At 38.6% G+C, this 27,152-nt stretch overlaps 1 protein-coding gene across 2 annotated transcripts in view; it reads left to right on the top strand.

Moving 5' to 3' along the window:
- MMS22L (MMS22 like, DNA repair protein) overlaps nt 1-27,152 on the top strand; it is a 97,430-nt gene that overhangs the window by 14,237 nt on the left and 56,041 nt on the right. For both annotated transcript variants that reach the window (XM_042470337.1, XM_042470329.1), the window contains exons 9-15: nt 4,469-4,599; nt 7,790-7,903; nt 8,728-8,907; nt 13,040-13,102; nt 14,904-15,023; nt 16,379-16,605; nt 18,675-19,184. In XM_042470337.1, coding sequence (XP_042326271.1) covers nt 4,469-4,599; nt 7,790-7,903; nt 8,728-8,907; nt 13,040-13,102; nt 14,904-15,023; nt 16,379-16,605; nt 18,675-19,184 — 1,345 coding nt within the window. The remainder of the gene's footprint in view (nt 1-4,468; nt 4,600-7,789; nt 7,904-8,727; nt 8,908-13,039; nt 13,103-14,903; nt 15,024-16,378; nt 16,606-18,674; nt 19,185-27,152) is intronic.

Consider the following 27,152-nt stretch of genomic DNA (forward strand, 5'->3'; position numbering starts at 1 on the left):
GCAACAGTGTCTAATTTTTAATCCTATTGTTTTTATTACATACAGACGTCTACTGTTTTTTTAATTTTAAAGGCAAGATCTGCAGCACAGTGTTGCAACATAGAAAACTATTCTTTTTTCCTCCTCACCCAAATGTTGACATTTGCCCCTCAACAGCTAGTCAGCATTTAGTTCTTATTGAGCTGTCCCCCCCCCCTTTTTTTTTTTTTTTTTGGATTTCTGTATATCTGGCAGTGTTCCAAAGCCTGCTGATACCTTCCATCTGTGCCTGGGTGATGCAGCTTTCACATGGGATGAGGAAGAAAATAATAATTTGTCTAGCTTATGCTGCCACATAAATTTGAGGCAGCCCATCTCAGGTCCAAAATGTCAAAGTAGCAATGGTAGTAATTGAGGGCTTTGTTACTGCAGTTAACTGAATTATTGTACAGCCAGTCTGCCATATCCACGGATTTATTATCCATGGATTCAAGCATCCACGTCTTGAAAATATGTTAAAAATATATCAATGCCAAAAAACCTAAGTTTTATTTTGCCATTTTATATAAAGGACACCGTTTTTCTGTGCTATTGTATTTAATGGGACTTGAGCATCCATGGATTTTGTTATCCATGAGAGGTCCTGGAACCAAACCCGAGCAGATACCAAGGGCCCACTGTACTACACAAGCACACCACTTTTAGCAACAGAGGATATTCTTCTCAGTGCTGTGGTATACACACCATCTTAAGATACAGTACTTGGGTGTGCCAGAACAGACTTGTGTGTACTTGTTTTTTATAGTTATAATTACAGTCCTTTTGGGTGGTGTAAAGCTCTAGAGCAGGAAGGTCAAATCTCGCCGTATGAGGAGACTCAACGTACATGTCTTAATCCAACCGTGTTCATTTCCACTATCTTTTGTCTGAAGATAACAAATTGGTTTGTACTGTTTTTTGTTTCTTTTTGGTAGTTTTGCTTTCTATATACTGTTTCCAATCCCAAGTAATAAAGTCTTTGTTTACTGCCCTGTAGATAATCTCATTTGCAGTTTAATCTTCTCACCATTTTCTTAGCTAGAAACAATAGATACATATTTTAGTCCTGTAACAAGCTTTACATAGTTTCTGACAATGGAAATAAGTTTTAGAATAGTAGTTCATTGTTAACTGCCTTCAAGTTGGCCCCAACCCATAGTACCCTGTAGATGAGACATCTCCAAGCCCCCCCCCAATCCTCCACTGCTCTGCTCAGTTCCTGTAGATTCATGTCTGTGATCTTCCTGATTGAGTCTATCCATCTGGCATATGATCCACCACTCTTTCTGCTGCCCTCCACCTTTTCAAGCATTAATGTATTTTTGAGTGAGCCAGGCTTTCTCATGATGTGGCCAAAATACAACAGCCTCAGTTTCATCATCTTGATTTTCAAGGGGATTTCTGGTTTGATCTGTTCAAGGACTTATTTGCTTGTCTTTTTGGCTATCCACAATATCCTTAGCACTCTTCTCCGGTACCTCATCTCAAATTAGTTGATTATTTTCTTATCCGTTTTCTTCACTGTCCAATGTAGGAATACAGTGGCTTGGATGATTCTGACTTTAGTGCTCAGTTTTATGTCTTTACACTTTAGGGTCTTCTCTAGTTCTTTCATAGCTGCCCTTTCCATCCCTAGTCTTATTTCTTGACTGCAGTCACTTTTCTGATCAATATTTGATCCTAGGCACAGGACTCTTATCTGCTTCTATTTCCTCATTGTCTAGGTTGAATTTATGTATTTCTTCCACGGATGTTATTTTAGTTTTCTTTATGTTCAGCACTAAATCTGCCTTTGAATTTTCATCTTTGACTTTCTTTAGTCATTGTTTCAAGTCTATCATGTTTTCTGCTAGTAATATGCAATATGGTGCCAACCATTTATCTATGGTCTAAAAAACACTGCAGAAATAATCTAGTTTGAGACCACTTTAACTGCATGGCTCAGTGCTAGTGAATCCTGAGAACTGGAGTTTATTATGGCACCAGAGCTCTCTGGTAGAGAAAGCTAAATGTCTCACAAAACTACAGTTCCCAGAATTCCCTGTCATTGAGCCAAGGCAGTTAAAGTGGTCTCAAACTGGATTATTTCTGCAGTGTGTTTTGGACCTAAGATTGTTGACATTCCTTCTTCCTGTCTTCATTCTTCCTTATTCTGAGTCTACCTGCTATTCTTATGAGTACAAATTCTATTTTTTACCATAAAATTTAGACCTTTAGTCTTAATTTCATAACTTTTACACTGAGTAAACTTTTATGTACTGTTTTAAATTACATATGTTAATGTCCGTAAATTAATATGTTCAGATTTGAAAAAGTAATTAACATTGCCTATAATTGGATTTTCCTCAGAGTATCAAACCTCACCTTGGATTTTGAGATGGCTTGAAGGGAGAAGCAGGATTATTATTTTTATAGGTTCAGAGAAGAAATGGCTATGGTTATTTATGGTCATTTATGACTGAACAGCCGAGGTTACCACATGGACACAAGAGCAGTGAGGTAGAAAGCCGTAAAAAAGCATTGCTGGCTCTAATTCAGGCCTCTCCATCCAGCTTGTTGGTTCTTCTCTTATTCAGTTCCATTTCAGGTCCCCTCCCCTCATAGTTTTTTACCTTATTGCTGTGGCCCTTCATTTTGAATCAGTGCACCTGATGAAAGCAGGTGGCCTTCAAGTGGCCTTGAAGTAGATGGCCTTAGGTGGCCTTGAAGAAGAAAAAATGAAATAACTTATAACTGAAACCAGTGTGCATGATGTCTGCACATTCAGTGTTCAGATGATTCTTTATCATAGAATCATAGAGTTGGAAGAGACCACTAGGGCCATCCAGTCCAACCCCCTGCCATGCAGGAAATCCAAATCAAAGCATCCCTGACAGATGGCCATCCAGCCTCTGTTTAAAGACCTCCAAGGAAGGAGACTCTATCACCCTCCGAGGGAGTGCATTCCATTGTCGAACAGCCCTAACTGTCAGGAAGTTCCTCCTAATGTTCAGGTGGAATCTCTTTTCCTGCAGCTTGCATCCATTGTTCCGGGTCCTGTTCTCTGGAGCAGCAGAAAACAAGCTTGCTCCCTCTTCAATATGACATCCCTTCAAATATTTAAACAGGGCGATCATATCACCTCTTAACCTTCTTTTCTCCAGGCTAAACATCCCCAGCTCCCTAAGTCGTTCCTCATAGGGCATGGTTTCCAGACCTTTCACCATTTTTGTCGCCCTCCTTTGGACACGCTCCAGTTTCTCAATGTCCTTTCTGAATTGTGGCGCCCAGAACTGGACACAATATTCTAGGTGGGGCCTGACCAAAGCAGAATACAGTGGCACTATTACTTCTCTTGATCTAGACACTATACTTCTATTGATGCAGCCTAAAATAGCATTGGCCTTTTTAGCTGCCGCATCACACTGTTCACTCATGTTCAACTTGTGGTCTACTTGGACTCCTAGATCCCTTTCACACGTAGTTTCATTCAGCCAGGTGTCACCCATCCTATATCTGTGCATTTTATTTTTCCTCCCTAAGTGCAATACCTTACATTTCTCCGTGTTGAATTTCATTTTGTTAGCTTTGGCCCAGCTTTCTAGTCTATTCAGGTCATTTTGAATCTTGATCCTGTCCTCTGGGGTATTAGCTATTCCCCCTAATTTGGTATCATCTGCAAATTTGATAAGTATGCTTCCAATTCTGTCATCCAGGTCATTGATAATTTGTCTAGGGAAGGGTAGGTCCTCCATATTAGCGTGCATTAATGAGATGGAGAAATGTAGGATATGTCTACGTCCCAAGTAGCTTAGCTGGAGAAGACTTGAGAACCTGATTATTCCTTATGTAGAATTTCCCCCATATTCTCTGTGGACAAACAATAGTACATCGGTTAAGGTCCCCTTTTAAATATCACCTCAACAGAGCTTGGAAGAAGTCGGCTGGCTGGGGGATTCTGGTATTATAGTCCAAAACCGTAATTTTTCCAAGCTTTGTGGTAAAGCTTGATTTGTTTTTGAATCATTGTGGGAGCAGACATGTCATTAAAATCAGGCCAGTGTGGTGTAGTGGTTTGAGTGTTGGACTGTGACTGTGGAGACCAGGGTTTGATTCCCAGCTTGGCCATGAAATCCACTGGGTGACTTGGGCCTGTCACAGGCTCTCAGCCTCAGAGGAAATGTTGCCAAGAAAACCCCATGACTTAGGGTGACCATAAGTCAGAAGCTACTTGAAGGCCCACAGCAACAATAGGGCTGTGGCACTAATCTAACTTTACATTGTAGTATTTCTTTTCCTTCAGCCAAAATGTGATGCGCTCAAACTAGAAGTAAATTCAGAGTAAAGAAATTTTCCTTATTAAATTTTCTTTCGATTAAATTGAAAATGCCTGACTTGGTTCTTATATTGTGAAGTCAATATTATTCATTATCAAAGAATGAACTCCTCTCCTTTTATTTATATTTCCTAGGGCAAACTGTGTATGCTCACAGGTTTACAAATTTAACAGGTGAAAATTTGACCAATGTAAGTTTATTTGAAGAACATTGTGGAAACCTCTTATATGATCTGATAAGTTTGTCAGCAAACAGATACACAAAGGTATATTTATTATTATAAATATGTTTTAATATTTCTTAATTGTGTGATTGAATATGTTGGTGTACTGAATTTCTTTTCCAGCTGAATTTAACTTCCCATTGACTTCTTATATCTTACTCCCACAGTAAAATTTTCCTTCAGTCTCCAGATCTCTAGCACTGTAAGACAGTGAAAATTATTCATGCATAATTTTTCTTGTTCACATTCCCTTGGTAACTTTGCATGCCTCTTTTTCTTTGGATGCCTAAACTATATTTCTAAATGCTCAACTGACATTACTACAATGCTAAAAATTTGAGGCCCAAAGGAATTTTTTATTTCAGGACTCTGCTTCTCACTTAAAAAGAACATTATGATGATTTTGCCTCTATGTTAGCAATCTAATCTCTTTCTTTGAGCACCTTTTAAAGTTTCAAAACATCTTTTCTCATACACTCCATTTTGTTCCCAACCTGCTACCTTCATATGTTCAAAACTGCACACTTTTTAATAATTTGTAATAAATAGGGGAGGTAACTGAATTGTGTAAAGGGTGCACCATTGAACATCAAACACTGTGTAGTTACACCTGATGCCATATTGTGTGAAAGTTGTGTGTTTTAAAAATGTTTTATGAAAATGGGAGTGGTATCCATTTACTGAATGTGACTGCAATACCACCTGCTGGTGGATCAAGGTAAAATCAATTTCATTAAAGATGGCAGACTAACAATTCATGAAACATTATACTATTTTGGAACAGAAATGGTGATTTTGTTCTATTATGTGCGATACTGGAGTTCTTTGTTAGATGGTGACAGAAATCTAAATAGCAGAAATCTAGTTAGTTTGGATACTTTTTTTTTATTTAGCCATAATCTGCATGCTTTCATCTGAACTTTCATGAATGAAATGCATATGAAGCCAATGCTACAAAAATGTTCCCATATGGAACAATTCTTCATTGTCATGAAACTTGAAATTCTAGAGTTTACTTTTTGAATATGTGTTTTATATATATTTTAAAAAAGAGTTGAGGACCTTCCACAACAGCAGAGTTGGATGGGATCTTGGCAGTCATCTAGTCTGTGATGATTGTAGTCAATGTAGTCATTGTAGAATCCATGGTGCAGGATGCACCTGACACCCAACCATCCATGTACCAGGAACCCGTGCCATATTTGTGCTCATTAGTTATAACTTTTTCTTTGCTGGAAACTCAAGGTGGACTGACAGCTGATGGTCTGCCAACCAGGACTGATCCACAGACCACGATTTTGAGTACCATTGCCTTTATGGATGGATCACAAGCTGGATACAAGCCCAGTAGTACAATGTGGCTGCTAAAAAAGAAAGTAAATGCAATCTTGAACTGCCTTAATTTATCTGATGATTTTCATCTTACTGGTTTGGGCACAGCATCCCAGCCTTTTGAAATTCTGCTCCTGTCAAATTTTGCTTCTGCCTTCTATGATGCTGACTGTCCATCTTAGAACTGTGTCACCTGCAGATTTGATAAGCAGCCTTTTGTGATTTCATCTAGGTCATCTATAAAAACAAAATAGCATAAGGCTTAGGATAAAGCCCTAGAGCACTCCACTCAAAACCTCCACCTACGAATCCGCCTGGAGGAAGGTCTTGAATGGAGTGCCCCAGAGCTTTTTCATACGCCTATTATTCATTGAATGTAGTTGATAAAGCAGGGACACTGCCACACTACATAGTTATACCTAGAGTGTTATTATTCCACTTTAACTACAATTTAGTTTAGAGAGGAGCATGTACAATTCTCAGTCTGAGAGCTCTAGTGTTTTACCAAACTACAAACCCTAGGATTACTTAGGATGCAGCCAGAGTAGTTAAACTGTAATCATAATGTTACAATTGTGTAGTGTGTCAGGGCTCCAATAATGTATCAAACTAAGAATTGTAGAATTCAATATGCATTTTACCACATTGTCATAGTGGATGAAAACCTTATCATGATTTTTACATCAGACTGACTGGTGAGTTTCCTGGACCCATCTTATTTTGCTATCATTAGAAAATGGGGGTTACATTTGCCTGCTTCCATGTTTCCAGTCCTTCACCTGTTCTCCAGGAATTTTTAAAACTTGTAGGCAATAGCTCTAAAATACTGTCCAGAAACTGTTTGAACAGGTAAGGATGCAGCTCATTAAAAATTGTGAGATGTTTTCTGACCGTCTCAATCTACTTTGATCTCTCTTCTCCTCCCCTTGATCTTCTTGCTCCTGATTTATCGCACCGGGGTTAAAACGTTCCCCAGTGCGTTTCAATGTGCACGCGCGGGGGGCGCGCACGGAGCATGATGGGAACCCGATGGGGCCCAGAACGCTAATCTATTTATTTATTTGCAGGGTTTGGGGGCTCCTCACCTCTGAGGTGGGGCCTTTATCTTGCCGATGCCATTCTTAGAAAGTCCAAACAATAACATTATCTCAACTGTTTTTAACAGAGTAGATATTCCTTAATCTGTTGACCCAGGAGTTCGATTTCAGGACCTGCTGCAAATGCGGGGGGGGGGGGGGGGATTGCAAATAATTTCACCCATATTATGAAATGGTGGTGATGTGGATATTCCCAATTCAATATGAAGTAAAAGGCACTTCCCTTCACTCCTTCCAAAGGCAGATACCAATGGCTGGTGATCTCATTACTTCTTGTGCACCCACACAAATTAGAAAGCACACACAGCCTCCCTCATCATAACCACCTTCCTGCCAGTCTGAGTGAATGAAGACATACACATAGCTTCCCTTCTTACAATGCCTTCATCCCACCCCCCTCTTGCTCACCCACGTAAGCAACCAAACACACTCATCCTCCTTCCTTGCAATCCCCCTGTCATCATGTTCCCCCATCCCCTTCCCCAACAACTGAGTTATTTAATTATTTATGTTATTTATACCCCGCCCTAAAGGCTATCAGAGCGACTTACAATTAGTATTTTTAATTAGACAGCTAACAAGGGAATGCATTCATGGCCAGGCCTAGCCACTTCACCAATGTGATTTCCTCCCAGTTAAACCGGTGTTGTTAAAGTAATAAAAATGGCATAGGGCAGTAGTGGAGGCAGGGCACATAGTGCAAACAATCAGATCCGTGAAGGTGAAACTCACAAATGTGGAAGGTGAACAGTATATAAAATTTTATGATGTGATCTCTACATAAAATAATTTATTTTTCACAGGTAAGGCCTCCTGAAGCTTTGAGTAATTCCCACTACCCTTGCTTTTGTGTGAAGGAGTTGTGGGTTTTACTTATTCATCTTCTTGACCACAAAAATAAAGGGTCCTTCACAGAGGTAAGAAGTTTTGCCATCATAAATAACATTTTATTCAAAGTTTATATTTGAAACATTGTACATACTTATTACCTTATTACCTTATACAATGTATGAACCAGTGTGGCATAGTAGTTTGAGTGTTGGACTCCAAATCTGGAGACCAAGGTTTGTGCCCCATTTTGGCCATGAAATTCACTGGGTGACCTTGGACAAGTCGCATGCTCTCAGCCTTGGAGGATGGCAACAGCAAACCTCCTCTGAATAAATTTTGCCAAGAAAACCCTATGATAGGGTCACTTTAGGGCAGCCATAAGTCAGAAATGACTTGAAGGCACACAACAACAACCAACCATGTAGAATAAGCTCTAATCAGTATCTAAGGTACATGGAATTGCTCTGTTATTCTCCAAAGAAGAAATTAGAAGAATCTAGAGAATATTTTTATTTTGTTTTGTTTTTCTGTGTGTTTATGTATGTATGACAGACATATACAAACCCATAAAGCAAAATATCCAAAGGTATATTTTTCTTGTGAGTTTAAAAGGATTTCTCTTTGTGGAAATCCTAAGGTGATACATCTCAGTTTCATAATCTACTGTTCATAGTCTACTAGGTGGCACAAACTAGATGTCTATCAGGGAAAAGTAAGGCAGGAAATAGGTAGGGTGGGTGAAATGTATGGGCTTTGATTTAGATTTCCTGCATGGCAGGGAGTTGGACTTAATGGCCCTTGCAGTCTCTTCCAACTCTACGATTCTATGATTCTGTGTGGATATGTCATTTATAAAAATCAATATTTTTGCTTTGTTTTTTAAGTTGGATGTCTTTGTTCTTTTTTGTAGTCTTTCTGGAGTTGGTTGAATAAAATTCTGAAGTGTGTATTTGAAAAAAGCAATGGTACAGAAGAAGCATCTTCATTTGAATCTATTCTGTGCAATGATCCATTAAGTTTTAGTTGGTGGATTATAACTCACCTGGCATTACTGTACAACGTTGACCGAAATGGGCATGTAGACAAAGAGGTAGGTTCCTTCTTTTTCATTCAAAAGTATTGCTAAATAGCTGGTCCCCTGAATTAAACTGCAATCTGTTGCCTAAACCTGGGGAAACTTTCAAACTCTCAACACCATTTTCACTGGGTAACCCCACCACTTTTTATAATACATGTAGTAAAGGAAATTAGAAAGAGGTAAGGCAATAGATGGATTTCAAGATACAGGATAGTTTTTCAAGAACATGAAAGTGTTTTAATTTTACATTTTAGAGATACCTAAGTAAAAAATAAATTGCAGAATAAATTGGCCCTCTCACAAAGTTTTGAAAGGAACAATGTGTAAACTTTAGCATGTGATCCATTCTAGAATACCAAGAAGTAGGAAGCCTAACCCTTTCCTACTGTTGAATAATTTTAATAGGACTATGTTCTAGATTGTTAATGTTTGTTACATAATGAGAGGTTATTGTAATACTTAAATAGCCAATTTGGATAACAAAATGTGAAATGAGAGCCAGGTTTTATACCAACACTGTAAAGTTTAAAGATTACACAAATATGCCTTTTCACCATTTCTTAAATTTCTTGTTTTCTCTTTTGACCTAGAGAACTTGCTTTTCTTTGGCAGATTAACATGCAGATTCATGGACTAATGTGTGCTACTTGTCAGTGTTTATAATGTAGTTGATGTCATTTGTTGAATATTGCTACTGTTGTTCTCTGTGAATTCCATTCTCAGGCCTTGCAGATGGTCTGAAAGTGACAAAAATACACAGCAGTCTCTTCCTCAAGTACAGCTTTTCAGTGAGAGCCTGAGACTTCCTGGGCCACCTTATTCCCTATTTTCTATCAGGCTATTCTATCAGTGATCTTCAGCATTACACGTTAATCTCCAAAAGTAATCAACTCACTATATCCTTTTTTGAATCCATATTTCTATGATTATGCTCACACAAGCTGGAAATCAGAATTCTTGAAAGTTCAAATTTTTTGTAAAGGTTCTCTTTTGGTTGTCTGAAGGCTCTGCACATTTTCTACAAGGAATCAGATTCTTGGCCATTTCCAAGCTTTGCTAACTCCTTTGTACCCATAAGCTAGATTTTTGTGTCCAGTCTCTCAGCTGAGAAAAATGAAAATTACAACACAAGTTTATGGCTGACTTTTAACCAAAAGCTTTCTTAATGCCAGAGAAAAATACTTGGAACTATACCCATGGCTGCATTGATATGTCACAGATCTTTTTAGCTTACATATGTTGCTTTTTTGCCTCTTAACTGTTATTGAGAACTATGTCTCTTCTTGTCTAACTGTGATCATGATATGAGAGAAAGGCGTGCATATTTCTATGCCACCTAGCAAAGGTCCCCTCAGGTTATCTGTGGTGGATTTTAATTTCTGTCAATTTGTCTTCCATTTTTGAAACCTACTGCTCTGCCTCTAAGGTTTGAACTGCTTGAAGAGGGCACTGAGATTTTGACAAGGGAGAAACTAGATTTGTAATGCATATTGTTGTGGTTTCAGGCTAATAAAAATGTAAGGATCCCTGGATTCTGAAAGTCTTTTCTAAAACTTTTGTGAGTGAAATCCATGCAGCACTTAGAGTGTGTATGTAGTATGGTTGATCTGGTTAGTGTAGAGAGGCAGATTTAATTGGAAAGTGGCCAGATTTCTTTTTCTGAACAAAAATATCTAATCTTTTAAAAAAACATATGAAGGACACATAGATCATATATGTCTTTCCTCAACTACAAAACAGCTTGTGTTATCATACCCTTAAAGGCTACATTCATAAATTTTTAAAACCAAACAGAATAGAAACACTACCACTTTTGAACATTGCAGGGGTCAATTTTAACGCTGCTCTGGGCTATTGAAATATTGTCAGAATGACTTCAAGCTAAACATTCTTGCCTTTGAATTGTTTAAAAAGACTACTTTGTAAGATATGCAAAGAGTGGTTTCCAGCTGAGCAGCTTAGCAAATCAACAGGTGAGCCAGAAGAAGAAACTTTTTTGTGTGTACTGTTAAAAGGGAATGCTACTTATATGTTAAAAAGTTGTAGCCCAAGTTTGTCTCTTTTTTCAGTAAAATGACAAAAGAATGGAAAATAGTCTTCTGTACCACAGACTATGTGAATGTTTGCTTAGCAAACAGATATATAAATCTTTTCCTTAGGCAGAAATGTTCACTCATTCTCTCTCTCAATACTCTAGAAGTGAAGGAAAACTGGCTATAAAACTGTTTACCAAAAAGCCACATATTCCCACACATTTCAAAAGGCAAAACTCCTATAACTAAAAATAGCAAACTGAACTTGTTCTATGGTAGACTGTTGACAATCATTCTCACTATGTGTTTGGGTTTTTGTTTCACAGTTACGTAACAGTGAACTTGTAAATTTCTTTATTATGCTTGATTTGAGTAAAAATTCCCTTATTATGCTTGATTTTCCCCCACCCTTTATTGGCCATGGATGCATATTCTAGCTTAAACCCAACATTGGCTGCATCTGCACTGCAGAAATTGTTTAGTTTGATGCCACCTTAACTGCGATGGCTCAATGCTGTGGAATCCTGGGAACTGCAGGGTTTTGTTTTGTTTTTTGTGGCACTAGAGCTCTCTGACAGAGAAGGCTCAATCTCTCACAGAACTACAGCTTATAGAATAGCATTGGGTCATGGCAGTTAAAGTGGTGGCAAACTGCATTATTTCAGCAGTTCGGATGCAATCATAGTGTCCACAAACTCTGGCTACCACCGTGGGACTTCATTCCCCCTCCCTCAGACAAAAAATGCACTTTGCACTGCTTGGAAAACTATTCTAAAGGATTTCTGAAAACTCTGGAGATAATAAAGGCGTACTTGTCTCTTTCCTGTTTTGCTGAGGGAACAACAGCAGAACAACACCATGGGTATTAACTGCAAAGATGTTTTTTTTTTTAATTCCATTATTACCTACTTTCTTACATATCATTAAAAATTTTATGGCTGAGATTAGCTTGCAAACTCAATGATTACACTGAATTTGTAAGATTTGTAAATTTAATGTGATTTGGCAAGGAGGAATTATAACTTAAATTGTGGGCTGCGATACACAGTGAATCTGTTGAAATAGACTGTTCTTTATTGCAGTTACTTTAGCGACAGTGCGGTAGGCTTCTATTCTGGATTCTAGAACATGAAAATGAAGAAATGTACTTAAGGCTTTTAGAACATTTTTCTTTCTAAATTACAGATAGTTTAGCTGTGTATAGGCTGCAATAAACTGTGACTTTCTGAGGGCATGAAATGTTTTGTCCATTAAACCTAATAGTCTATTTTAAACACTAATGGTAGGAACTAATGAAAGAGATGGTAATCTTTCATATTTTCAATTGGCTTGCCTTACAAAAAGAGCCATAGTGGGCTGATTACAGCCTGTCTAGCCTAGCATTCTCTTCTCACAGTGGCCAACTAAATGTTTATGAAAAGACCTCAAGCAGAAATAGATACTAGTTTCCCATTTAGATTCCCACAACTCAAAATCATGGGCATGCTCCATCTGACATGTGAGATAGTAACATATAACTGTCATGATTAATAGCTTTCAATAGCTTCATCAACCATGAATATGCCTAATTTTCTCTCCATATTGGCAGTCATCACCATCTTTTGTGGTAGCTAGTTTTGTAATTTAAGTAGTCATCATTCAAAGAAGTACAGTTGCCCCTCCGTTTGCATGGACCCTTGCTTACTCGTGAGGAGCAAATGGAGGGGGCGCCCGAGGCATGTGCCCGCAGCCACTCCCAGGAACGCACAGCCATTCAAGCTCCTGTTTTTGCAGGGGGGGGGGGGGTCCAGAACGGATCCCCCGTGAAAATGGATGGCTGAATGTACTGTCTTCTATCTATACTCATTCTTCTAACATTCAGTTTAATTTTCTGACTCTAGGTTCTTATTTCTCTACTTTTTCCACACATTTCCCTCTGTCTACCTTTTCCACACCAGACATAGTTGAATAAGAACAATATCCCAAGCATTTTGACTTATATAAACTTCATTTGTAACCTTAAGAATAACTTTCATGGATCTGAATGGGACTTGGCTTCTAAGTAGACATTATAGGATTGTGCTGTTATTATTTATTACATAATCAGCTATTCACAATTATTTTCTTCCCAGAAACCAATAGAATCCAACTGGCCTTACGTGGAAGAGTTATTGAAGCGGTCCACAAATAGTCAAGTAAGTATGTGAAGTGTAACAAGCAGTTTGGGCTAATTTGTGGGCTGGTGGACAGAATGTGAAAATCTTTTATTAACCAGATTGCTTTCTTATTTTGGTTTTTTTAAATTTAGCTGTACAAACAGCTCATGATTTGTCTGCACCAAGATGCTATGTAGTTCTATTCATGTTAGTGGTCATACTCGTAAGTGGTTGTGTTTTGGAGATAAATTGTCAGATAAGGTGTCATGGGAGATAATTATCCTGGATGTGTTACTTGGTTCCTTTGACAAGATATAGTCCAAATAAGAACAGGATGCTTAGAAAATGTAAACTCTGTGCTGAATCTGAGGGTATCAGGTTGAGAGACGTGATAGGGGAGATAGTCTATTGCATTGAAAATTCAGCTATATCCTCATCACAGCAGGAAGGTGACTTGCCTTGCTGAGCAATTTGTCTTACAGGCTTGAATCAAACTCTTACTGATAAGGTTGTAGCTTCTGAGCATTCATTTCATACCTTATCATTTTTCTTTCTGCAGAGCTGTTAATGCAGTACTTTGTGGCCCAGAGGTCAGAACTGACCTCCTTTTTTAAAGTGCTTTTAAATATTGAGAACATATTAATATGTTTTTTGTAAATTTGTTCTTAGGTTGCATGGTGCAAATTGTAATTTATGTAACAGCAATCATTATAAAATAATTTCTTTAATTTGTTGGTAATGCAGAAGTAGCTGTGTTACCAGTCAAGCAATAGGAGCACTCCTGTTATTATATTGGTTGATGTTTGATAAATTAAAATTTGTTTTATGCAAACTAAGAATAAATTTCCAAAAAATATCAATACAAATAGAATATTTAAAACCATTTTTAAAAGGCGATCAAGAATATTAGAAAATTGTTGCTCCACCCCATCATTCTTGTTGTCCCTAGTCCCCCCCCACACACACACACAGTGGATTAGATCCAAATTTGTCCTTTTGTAAATAGAAGGACTCTTTCCATTTGTTAACAGAACTGTGATTTAGTGGAGGCTTCCCAGTGAAGAAAGAGATGGAGTAGCGAATTTTGTTAGATTTTTCTCTCCTCCTGAATTCCCATTGCCACCTTCCATGCTCTTTGAAAAATCCCTTAAACCTCTGCAACAGCTTAGGAGGTGATGTTAGAGATTGCAATGGGAGCTGGAGAAAATTCCAGTGGAATACAAGACTATTGAAGCAAAATCTAGACATATTGTGATTTTGATATTTTTCTATATTATTACAGATTATTATTTTTTAAACTTTAATGTTATACCTGGCTTTAAATTTTGCCCTTCAGTGTCATATGTCACAGTGTGCTGGTGCTAAGACAACAGCTTTTTTTTTTCAATTGAGGGGAGCTATGTCCATCCTGATATTCTCAATGGCCAGTGTGCTTACAGTGTTCATTTTCAGTTGCTTCCAAGAGTAGTTAATTATTAGAAAGTGCTCTTGGCATGCTGGAGCATATAAACCTCTGTTTAGGATAAGCCCAGAGGTGGTCACCTTATCTGGGAATTATACTCCAGTTCTCTTTCAGAGTCTCATAGAATACAAAGACTTTAAAATGTTGATAGAGTTTACTAGCTGGCATTATCAGTAGTTGTCAGATTTTATTTTCTAGATCACTGCTCATATTAATGGATTGGCTTGCATCTAAATTAGAAATAACATTTATAGAAGAAAATTATTCTCGGAATCTGAAAAGCCTTGTATTTGATTTGTGGTCAAGTTGGTTTTTATTAAATAAAAAATGGCTAAGTAAAACAAAATGTAACTGCACTTGAATGTCTTTGTTTTTTAGATGGGGATATTAGAAGAACAGTTACGAATGCATCTTCAGTGCTGTTTGACATTAAGCTGCATCTGGGATGTGAACCTATCTGCTGTCACCATACTCTGGGAGTATTACAGCAAGAATCTGGTTAGTAAACATGCCTAGGAGAAGTTAAAACTGGAAGGGAGCCTCTTGAGGAACTCCTTCAGGATTTTAAAAATAATCCAGTTTATAAACTTAAGAATTTATTTGTAATAATCCACTGTTTAGTGGGGGGGGGGGCTGTCTATTATCTTTATTTATTTTTTCCTTAAGAGCTCCTCAGATTTATTCATTGATTCAGCTTATTTCACACTCCACCTCAAAAACTCTTAGCAGCTTTCAGATATTCATATTCTAAAAGAAAGAAAGGGGATGAAATCTTCATCGAGCGATATGGAATTTCTTGCAGAGGAAAAGAGAGCGAACACAAGTGCACTACAATCTCCCAGCAGGCAATCATGATGGGTGACTCAAACTAGAGTGTTCTTTCTCCTTGTCTTTTAGCCACAGGGCAACTGGTTGATAAAAAAAATGAGGCTTGGGGAGGGACAGAAATGATGGCCTTGTGACCCATAGTGGTGGTCAAGCAGATGTTTGTAAGTGTTATTTCAGATGAGATAAAACTTTTGAGCAGTCCCTTATCTTCACTGTCTTTATCTTGTGACTAAAGAGACAAAGGACATTTTGGACTTGGACTGAACTATTTTCAGATTTCTTAAAGGGGGTGTGGGAGACTGGTGTTAGCAGCAGAGGAGAAGGAGGATAGGGAACATTCTCTTAAATGAGGTTTGGAAATGGACCTGCACCCCTTGTGCAATAATTCAAGTTGCTCTTTGTGTCTTCCTTTTTGGATGAGTAGCAAAGAGCAGCCACCACGATTAGACTTGAAGACTGGAACTGTAAGGCAACTCACTCTTTAAAGGCCTTCCTTTTGTGAGGTAAGATGCTTTGCTCAGCTAGTCTGGAGTGACCTTCAGTGGTTCTCCTGAAGCTGACATAAGTAATTAATGTTGCCCACTACTTGTTAGTTTTTTTAAGCAAAAGTGTCAAGAAGTGAATCTGGGACCTTCTGCATTTGGAATGGGTGCTCTGCTGCTGAACTGGGGTCCATTCCCTCTTTCCTAAGGTAGGCTCATGGCTTCTCATGTAGCATGCACATACACATTAACTTCCTTTTGTAGTTAGGAAGATCTTATATGTATAGGCCACCAATTGTTTAGGGTATATGTATAGGGTATCAACTGTTAAGGAAATGCCTTAGTTGGAGGGTATGCTATTTTTCTCCTCCCATCCCCCTTCCCCATTAATAAATTCATATATTTGTCAGTCATGTGTGATTACACCAATAGATTACAAAACTCTTATTTGCGAACAAAAAACGGTACATAACGAATGTTGAAATACATATGAAACTCTTCAGTTCCATTTGTGATCCCATTTTATGTTTTTTTTTCTTTCAGAACAGTCCCTTCACTATTCCTTGGTTTGGTCTCAAAGGGCTCGCAAATATTACTAAAACACCTTTGTCTATGTACGAGTTGATAAAGCGTTTTTGTGGTGACATACATACTCGAGATGTGTATACATCAAGCAATAGTTACCAAATTTTTCTTTGTATTGTGGCACAAATAATGAAGAAGGCAGTGAAAACCAGTGGTATTCATCCATGGAAACAGATCAAAGGAAGGTAAAAGGACTTTGACAGTTTTCTCTTTAATGTCTATATTCATGAGTTGTGAAATATTCTTAGATGGGAAGGATTGGTATTGAGATGATTTCACTCCAAGTTTTACTCTAAACATAAAATGAGCTATCCAAGGACAGCTCCTTTAAGGTATGTTCTAACACAGTGATTCCTAAACCTTGGTCTCCAGATGCTTTGGACTTCAGGTCCCAGAATTCCTGATTGTTGACCAAACTGGCTAGGGTTTCTGGGAATTGAAGTCCAAAACACCTGGAGCACCAAAGTTTAGGAAACACTGGTCTAAGGCAAGGGTGGGTAAAGTGCAGCCCATGGTTCACATGTTGCCTCCAGGCCTGTTTTTGTGGCCTTCAGGGGTCAAAAAATGCAAACATTAAAAAATAATAATAATCCAGAATTACCCTCTAGGAGGTTTGGGGAATTTTTGCCATGTTTTGGGGGCCTCATGGGCCATTGTAGACCTAGGAAAGAGTTTCTTTTAAAAAAAAACCCAGAGTATATCAGAAATTATTTCTGGTCTTTTCCTGTTTTGACAAAAGTTCTTTCCTGTTCATGTGAAGATACCCAGGGGAGATATTTGGGACAAAAAATGGTTTTTCTTCCCAGTGGAGGTTCAGTGAGGGAGTGCAGCGCCCCCCCCCCCCAAGGTCTCCAAGGAAGCTAATGTGCCACCGCTGTCTTCCACAGTTCCCCACCCCTTTTTAAGACCGGGAATGGATTCACCATACCTTTGATGTGTAATCCATCCCTGATGTGAATTGGATTTGTGCACTACAATTAACGGCAAAATCTAACCTCCCTTGTGTTTCCACCTCTCTGCTGTTCTTCCACCTTCCTCCAAAACAGAGGAATAGTGGGGGTAGAGGTAGGCTGGAGTAGCAGAGGTGATGACTTGAATCCAGAGTTGCATGAACAGCTTTTCACTCCATCCTTCTTATAACAAGAGCTGCTTCTACTTAGCTTCCAAAATCACACAGGATCTGGTGCCTTTAGGATATTTAGGCCAACTACAGCCCTTAATTTACAATGAAAGCATTTGGGCCACTCTCATAGGAGTTTATCCCATGTACCACTTCCCAAATGTTCCCGAAGTGTTGCCCAAGTGTTGCAGAAATGTTTCAGAAGCGCCGGAGGTAGGATCATCTGTCGTGCTTCTGAAACACCATAGAGGCTTCCTGCTTTCCTTCCATCACGGAAGTGTTCATGGGGAAGCCTCAGAAAAGCCATTTTTATTAACGAAAGATCCTGTTAATAAAAATGGCTTTTCTGAGGCTTCCCCACAAATGCTTCCACAGCGGAAGGAAAGCGGGAAGCCTCTATGGCGTTTCAGAAGCGCGACAGATGATCCTACCTTCGGCGCTTCTGAAACGTTTCTGCAACACTTGGACAACACTTCGGGAACGTTTGGGAAGGGGTACATGCCCCATAGGTAAACTCCATAGTGTGAGCCAGCAGTTCTGTTCATTACAGGGATCTAGAATGGGAATAATTTGCTTTACAGACATAGTACATCTTGACGTTACTAGGCAGTACATGGGTAGAACAGGTGGCTGAAAATATTTGTTTAGTTACTACTACTGTGACTATTTCTTCTGTGTAAGAAGCACTACTCAGTTGTTAGGTGTCTACAAGACAGATGAACCTCTACTATTCAAAGCCTAGTTTCCTCAAAAGGAATTCAGAAAGGTTCATTGCTGTTGCAACAGTTTTTACAAATTTAGGTGAAGAAAGGCCTATGTTACATGTTACTTTAAAGATACAGCTAGTTACTATTTCTCTTTTCTTTCTAGGGTCTTGATCCAGACTAAATTTAGGCCTTTAAAATGTTTGCGTGGGAAGCAGCTGCTATTTATGTGAAGTCGAAGGCTTTCATGGCTGGCATCCATAGTTTTTGTGGGGTTTAGGGGTTTTTCTAGAACATGTCTACTAGCACAAAAAACCATAAAAACTATAGCTGCTATTTACTCTTTCAGGTTTAGTTTGTGCCAAAGAACACTGAACACAGAACAAGTTTTAAGAGAAAGTGTTTCTATTTTTGTTTTGGTGTGATGCAGAATTTATTCCAAATTCCACCAGAAGAGAATGAGAGAACTGTCAGAGGTGGGGCTACAAAATTTCTTCTGTCTTTTCCTTGTGCTGGCAGCTATAGCAGAGATGGAAGATGTTGCTAGCCGCATGATGGAACTTGTGCGTTGCCTCAGTCCAAGTTCCACCAGCATTCCACTGAGAGCTCTAATCTGGAGAGGATACTTTGCCTTTATCTTAACCTATGTGGAGAAGAACGTGGATATCAGTTTTCTAGCTGAGGAAGTCTCAAATGCCTTCCATGAAAAGGCAAAAGAATTCTTGGTAGAAAGGAATGACCTTTTGCAAAAGCAGAATCTCTGGATGCTGCTTTCTACCTACCTCGATGGTGTCCAAGAAGTTTTTGAGATCAGCTGTGCCTTGAACCTGTCTGAGGAAAAGCTGCTGAGTGAGGGTTTTAGTATGCTGCTGCCAGGTTGCCGAGGATCTGAACTTTCAACAGTGTTAAGTTTCTTGCAAGATGTTCTGTTCAGGCTGAGGTAAGGATTTATGTGTGAATGTTTTCTGAGGTTCCAGCTTCTAACGTGTTTAACTGACACTTAACAGACCTGTAAGTATGAACAACTGTGCTAAACCCTCACCATTGTCAGTGATGAAACAGAGAAGGCAAAGAATATAATTGAAAAGACAGTATAAACTATTTAATACTATTTAAAATGACTGAGCAAGGGAAAGGTTTTTTAAGCTAGTGCCAGTTGAAGTGTTCACATGTAAAATGTATATATCATGCTTTTCAGTGCTCCCAGACACCCGCCACTTTTTAAGGATGTGAGGGCTTAGAATTAAGCAATTTGAAGCTGTTGCTAAGAGAAGAGAGAGAAAATCAAGGTTGAAAAGTATGAATCGTGTGCATGTAATCCACATATGAACATACCAGAGAAATGGTTGGGAACTGCAGTGTGCAGAAAAAGTACTGCATGAAAGATAGTTCTCAGAAATGTCAGAGGTTACTTCTCCTTGGTCCTATTGGAATGAGAAGCCAGGGGGCTCTCCAAGTTGGAACAATGAGAGGACAAAGAGGATGAACTAATCAAGATCCTCTGTGCCAGAAGAAGTACTTGAGGTAACAAGATTCTCAGGCCAGAATCCTAGATTTGGGGATCTGAAAGAGTGATTTCAGCAAAAAGGAGAAGGCTAAACCATAGTTTAGAGGACAGTGATTTCAGCATAAATGGACCAAAGCTAAGCCAGTGATTTTAGCCAGAGGAACAGAACTAAGCCTGTGATTTTCAGCAAGATGCCTCCAGAAGGAGGAGGCAGGTTGGACATGCTCTTGGTTCAAGTGGATCCCGCCCCAGAACAACTTACTTAGAATTTGGATTCCTTTTTAAAGCATCTCAGGTGGGAAAAATGAGCATGACACTAGCAAGCTCTCTAAAACAAAGAGACTTCTTCAAAGAAAGTATCTGAGTTTCCTGAGAAACCTTATCCCAATACTTGGTTTAAGAAAGACATCACAGAAGCCTCAAGTCAATCATCCTTCCAAAAGTGACAGTTTCTATCTGAGTTTTCTGTCTATAATGTCAGGCCACATGTTGTGAGAGAGAAAATCTTGTATATGGGGCATTCAGTTGTGTTCCCAAGAGTTTAGTTAGCAATCTTTACACACTTAGTGTTGACATTAATAACATTCAGCGTAGATGGCTAAACGATTTCACCAGGAGAGGCCTTGTTAGCTAACTCTTCTGTGTCTTTAGTCAGACAGTAAAAAATAGTTCCATTTTAGAACATGCTGATGTACATCATGATAGGAGTGTTGGACAGATCTGGCAGTCTCCTAACATTGCAGCCTGCAGAGGGTTATGGGATTGAAAATTTGTCCCCACTTTTTGCATGGTTGCCCATCAATGCCCTATATAACTTTAACATAATTCTTTTCAGTGGATTTTGACTCCCACATTAATCTCTGAACCATTAGATGAATAATGTACCTGAATGAATGAAGGGGTCTGGAGTGAGTGGTACAGGTTTTTACTCATTATTTTTCCAACTGTTGTCCATTTCCTTTAGGCTCTACCCATATTTGACGTATATGGGACATTAGTAGGAGCTAGGGTAACTTGCAAAGTGCAAAGGCATGACTATAGCTGAACATTAAGAAAACAAAAATAATGACCACAGACGATTTACATAACTTTAAAGTAGACAGTAAAGACAAAGGTTTTCCACTCAAATCAGAATGGAGATTGTAGTCAAGAAACCAGAAGAAGAGTAGGAGTTGGAAGGGCAGAGATGAAGCAGCTAGACAAGATCCTCATGTGTAAAGATATATCATTGAATATGAAAATCAGGATCGTTCATGCCATTGTATTTCCCATTTCTGAGTATGATTGTGAAAGCTGGATAGTGAAGAAAGCTAAAGAGGAATCGAGTCAGTTAAAATATGGTGCTGGAGATACTGGATTGACAAAATCACAAATAAACCCCACAACAAATCTCTCCCTCACCCTACAAGTCAAGATGACTAAACTGAGACTGTCATACTTTGTAAATATGAGAATGAGAAAAAAGCAATAATGCTTGTTAAGGTAGAAGACAGTAGAAGAAAAGAATGACTGCATTACAGGTAAATAGGCTCAATCAAGGAAGCCACAGCCTGTTTGTACAACCTGTGCAGGCCTGTTGGTAACAGGGTGGTTTGGAGAATTCTCATTCTTTGAATTTGACTTTATGGCAATTAACAACAACAAAACAGAAATTTGAGTGCTATTTCCTTGCTATGCAAAGGGATTTTGTAGCACCTTTGGGATTAACAGAGAGAAAGACATTTGTAGCATAACCTTTTATAGACTCGATGTATTTCATCAGATACACCAGGAACTCATCTGATGAAATGGACCCAGTCTACGAAAGGTTATGCTACAAATGTCTTTCAGTTAGTCTCCAGTTGCTATAAGATCCCTTTGCATACTAATTTAGATGAACATAGTCTTTAAATGCATTTCCCTAGTTGTAAGCAGAGAAGGTAGGAGGGAGGGAGGACTCTATTTCCTGGTTATTGTACCTTTTGGCTAAACTGAAGCATCTCCCAAAGAAAAGGAACCTTCAGCTCTTCTGTGTTGTCCAACCTCTGAGGCTCAAGCAACCACATCTCTCCTCCATCAGCTTATTTAGGAAGTACAGTAGACTGTCATATAGATAATGTGCTTCAAGTCCTTCTCAGCCTGCTCAGGCCAAAGTGTTAAGCATCTGAGTTTACTTACAATGTCTCCATCACTCAGGCTGTAGTTTGAAAATGCCAGGAGCAGCTCAGAACATTGCTGTCTTCCAGAGATTAGGAGTCACATTGCCTACTGACAAACCGAGAGAGAGAGAGAGAGAGAGAGAGAGAAATCTAACCTAATACAATTAATATAATATAGTAATTATTGAAACTTTACAATCTTATCTGAATTCCTAGATAAATATTGCATAAAATGTAATAACAGGTAGTGGGGGGAAATGGGAGATTAGTGATTAAGTACTGATCAGTTTTGCCTTGATTTATTGATACATTTTACAACCTCCAAACTGTCCTTTCTGCAATAAACATTCCTCTGCCCACTAATTCATATTGGAGGCAGCTCTTCATTTTGATGCAAAAAGTTACAGTAGGAAGGTTGGAAGACATCTTTCCCTTGTCATCTGCCACAAGGCCTAATGAGGCAGTTATTGATTGGTCAGTGTAGAAACCTGAGGATTTGTCAGGAGGGGCTGTAGAAAATATGCATTATAAACAGTGGGGAGGGGGCAGAACTGACCTGCATGCTTACCTTAAGTGCTTTGTTACTGTCTAGATAGTTTGACTTCTGCTGTCAGTAGCTTGTAAATCCAAGGACAACTGATTTTTTTCTCCCAGCCTGTGTCTGAACAAAGATAAAGCATTTGACAAAGTGCAGGTGATTTATTAGGAGGGTCCTTGTAAATTGGTTTAACTTAGTCTTTAAAAAGTGGAAACTATCCAAATACAGGAGACACCATCTCTCCTTCTTTCCCTCCCTCCCTCTTTCTCTCTCTGGGACTGTTCAAAGATCATTTGGTATTGGATGGTTTGTAAAATCAACACATAGGACATGCTCAAAAGTTTAAAAAAAAATAAAATAAACATTTCAATTGGTGGGGTTCTGGTTATTAACAAAAGTTTTAAAATATTGATTTTCCTTGCTCAATGTAGTTGGCTTGGCTCAAAACTTCAGGAAAGAAAACACTCCACCCATTGTATCAGAACCATTGGGGGCTTCTGTTTAGTCAGTGAGATATTCCTTCAACAAATGTGGGAAATGGCTTTTGTTGAATTCTTCTCACTGCAATCCACAGACACTTCTGCCAGATCCAAAGCCCCAGAGGATTCCCCAGTTTCTTAGAGCATATCTTGAGATGCGTAGGGCAAAATAAGGGCTCATTCCTTTCTGCTTGTGGGAACATGCAGTTCACATCATTATAATCTATGCATCCCTGGACCCTACTCACTAAACAGTAATTTTACCAATTATATTTTTGTTACGAATGTTACAACAGCTGTAATCTTAAACAGTATGAAGCACTGGGGAAAATTCATTAATCTTTGTCAAGAAGTTACAAATTCAAGAAGGTGTTTTTTTAAAATGGAGATTGTCAATAAAATAATGAAAATATCTGGTTTTCTCCTAGTCCAAGTTCCAAGAGTTTTGGAATTCATTTTGCAAGAGCTGAATAGCTAAGGATCAGTCTGGTATGATGCTCTTTTTGAGGAATCGCTTTTAAAATAGAATGAATAAATTAGTAGCTTTGAAGTCAGTAAGCTGGTGCAATTATTTATGTTCATAGTGCCTAAATACAATAGTTACCTGGACCAAAAAGAAGTAGTAGTAGTTCTGGGCAAATGTCACAGTGTTTGTGCAAATGAATGCTGTCCCCTAACCACCAGTTTTGTATAGTAGATATGTACATTATGCTGTACAGTGACAGTATGATGGCACAATTTCTTTTCTTTGAGGAAAAGAAAAGTGTCTTTGTCTGTGTGTATGCGTGCACACATACCCATACATTTGCCAAAACCAGTGATATAGAGCAATCAGTTTGGCCAAAGGAATAACATACATTCTTGGCTGCCGCTTCAATTTGGCAATAGGCGAAACTGTTTCACTCTAGCAATCCTTCCTTGTTTTAAGATCCAGATGGGAATAAGACATCAGCCCTTGCATAAATGTAATATTTCTGCCAACTGTACCGGGTGTAATAGTTCTTGGATTGTCAGAATTTGCAGGTAGGTAGGAAGTGAGACCAGTGATTAAAGGGAGAAGGAGCTTCCTGCAGGCAGTTAGTTAATAATAACTTCATATGCCACTTTTCTGCTAACCTAAGATGATGGCTCACAGGAGCATTCCTTTATTGCTGATTAAGTAGCATTATGAAAATACTGACTTGGCTGTGTTAACTAAATGCCTTGGTATTTAAAGCTTAGAATGTCAAATAGTCCTAGCAGTCCCCTTTAACACATCACATGAAGAGTTTCTGGAATCGCATTTTAGTTGAGGTGATTGTAGAAATGGCATTTTCCCTCCCCCATTTTGCAGAGTGAGGTGAAGCCAAAAGCTGGGGTTTAATTATAGCCATTCTGGCTGCTGTGTTTAAGGGACTCTCCACAATTCTGTTATAACCACTTTTATTTTTCCAGAATTTATAATGTAGCTATGAAAATGTGCTTTTGGGCTAAAACACGGCTCACAAGGTCTTTCGTTCAATTTTTTTCCCCGTATGTTAGCATTTCAAAGCTTTCATTTCCTTTTGTGTAGAAAAAGGACAAGAATAAATGGATTTGGTTATCAGCTTTGGCTTTTATGCTTTGTTTTCTCTCCTGGCTCTTCCGTACCGGACAGAACAAAAGTAGTATCTAGTGTAGTAATTCCCAACCCGCATGTTATAAGAGATCTTTGCCAGTGAGCTGCAATGAATACTTTTTAAAAAATAAAATAAAATGAAGGTTTCTCCTAGACAGGATCTCACCAGTAGAACAAGCTGTCAATTTTCTGCCTCTGAATGATTCATTGGTCATGATTTCAATCAACCTCCACTGAATGGCTTTGGATCACTTGATTATTCCTAAGGTGCAGATAGCAGTAGTGCTACTGGCCTTCAAAGAAAATGCACACTTGAATGTGATGTAGGCCAAAACCCAAGAGGCAGCTTCACTAAAAAGATGTTCTTTTACTCAAAAACCCAAAAACGTTTAGTGGGTGAAAGTTTTTTTTTTTTTAATTTTTTAAATTCAGAACAAAGTGTACCTTGGCTAGCAGACGTTAGGGGAACAACAGCCTATACAGTACATTATTACAGTGCATTAGCCCACTTCATTTTGATAATTAGGACTCTTCCCCAAGGACAGTTGCTGATTCTCTAACCAAATACCACATACATTGTTTTAAATCTTTCCTCATTTCCCAGCACTTTAAAAACATTTAACTCTTCTAGAACATGGCCACATAGCCCAGAAAATCCACAAAAAACTACATTTAACTCCTTGTTTATCTCCCTTTCTTTGATGATCACCCTCATATTATTTGTTTGTGAGATACAGCATGGACAATTTAAAATACTGTATATACTCAACTATAAGTTGATCTCATGTATAAGTCGAGGGCAGGTTTGGGGGGCAAAATTGTGAAATTTCATGTGACCCTTGGATAAGTTGAGGGTGAAACTTTGGGACATGCAACAATGGATCTAAATGATGAAGCAAAGGAAAACAAAGCCAAAGAACCTACAAAATTATAGCAAGCATAATTGTTTTGGCTCACACTAAAGGCTGGATGGAAGAGATAATAGAGGGAGGTCAGTTTTTCCAGGGCAAATTGCTCTCTTGCCTTTCACCAGGGGATGGTTCCCTTTTTAATAACAGTTAAAATAAGAATTTACATCGGCCCATGGATAAGTCGACCTAGGTTTTTAGGATCAATTTTTTGACTAACATTTCTAGACTTATACATGAGTATATACAGTATACACTCGGTTTTAAAGATGGAAGGATTGATGGGAGTGTTAGCTGTGTGAAGTGGAATTTTTTGGTGAAATCTTCCAGTAGTGAATATGAGGTTTAAGCCTGGAGTGGGTAACTGTGACAGGGTGAGGGGTTGCCTTAGCCTTCCTAGGAGACTTTAGAGGGCTGCAATTACTTACTTTTTTAAAAAAAATCATTTCCCCCCAAATGCTCTCTAAGGGACAAGGTGGGGCATTTTCACTACGTTTTGGATGGTTTTAGGATTTTTAACAACAGAAAGTGAATAGATGTATTTACTGCTTGTTTAAAAAAAAAGGCCTCTCAAAAAAGGCCTAAACATGATGAAAATAGCCCCCCATCCTCTAGAAGGCATTTTGGAGTAAAGAATTTGGAGGGAATGCATCCTTTGACCCATTCCTGGCATCCATGTAAAGCCCCTGGCAGCCGCATGTGTCCATTGGGCGTATTTTGACCACCTCTGCTTTAATCTGTAGTATCATATAGTGTTCACAGTGCTGATGTAGTCATGCTCCTGTTAAAAAAGTGTATACACCCATTGCTTGACCTTAGATCAGTCAATATTTCTCAGCTGTTTTACCAAGTTTTATGATAATAAAGATGAGGAAAGGATCGTGTGTGCCAACTTGGAGCAAAGGCAGGATATAAATGTTGCAATAATTAAATAAATGCACTTTCTGTCTGGCAAGTGTTAGTGGAATGTGTCTACACTGTCCCCTGTTAGCTTTAGTTTCTGAAAAATTGCAATTGTTATGGAATTGCCATAAAAATGAATGCTACATTGATTGACCAGTGAGCAAACCTAGTATTTCTGAATAACCATAGTCACTTAAACTGTGATCCTAAGCACATTTAACCAGGAAGGCTGTTTCATTGAAATAACGTGATATGTATGTGTATCTGACTATGCCCCTCTCTTGACAGAAGGCCCCTTGATCATGCCAGCTTCTATGAGTCAAATGGTGAGGAGATGATAATTTCAATTTTCCCCTTCTCTTCCAGCCTCTCAAGCAATTTACCAGGTGGTTTCAAAGAGTCCCTCCAGCTTTGTGATCCCTTCCCTGCCATTAGACTTTAAAATATGAATGGGGAAAAGATGGGGATGTGCATATTTTCAGCTATTTTTGTAGGGAACTCTGGCACTATTAAGAAAATTGATTATAAAAGGAGTAAGACTTGACAAATGCACAATCCAGCTATTAAAGGATATAATGTATTGAACTTGCACTATGATGGACAATAGGTACATATGCAAGATAAAAATTAATTGGAGGAGATACACAATGAAAAGTTTGAGCATTGTGTATCAATAGGTATGGGGCCTCTCAGGTCTTTTGCAATTCAGCTTCCAGAAGCTCCAGTCACTGTGGTCCGTTTAAGGGATTGTGTAAATTGTAGCCCAAAATATCTTGTCAGCCAATTGTTTCTCATATAATGCTTATGTTGATGTTGGGGAGTTGTGGGCTAGCTGAGG

The sequence above is a fragment of the Sceloporus undulatus genome, chromosome 1 (assembly GCF_019175285.1).
Source record: "Sceloporus undulatus isolate JIND9_A2432 ecotype Alabama chromosome 1, SceUnd_v1.1, whole genome shotgun sequence".
NCBI classification, from domain to species: Eukaryota; Metazoa; Chordata; class Lepidosauria; order Squamata; family Phrynosomatidae; genus Sceloporus; species Sceloporus undulatus.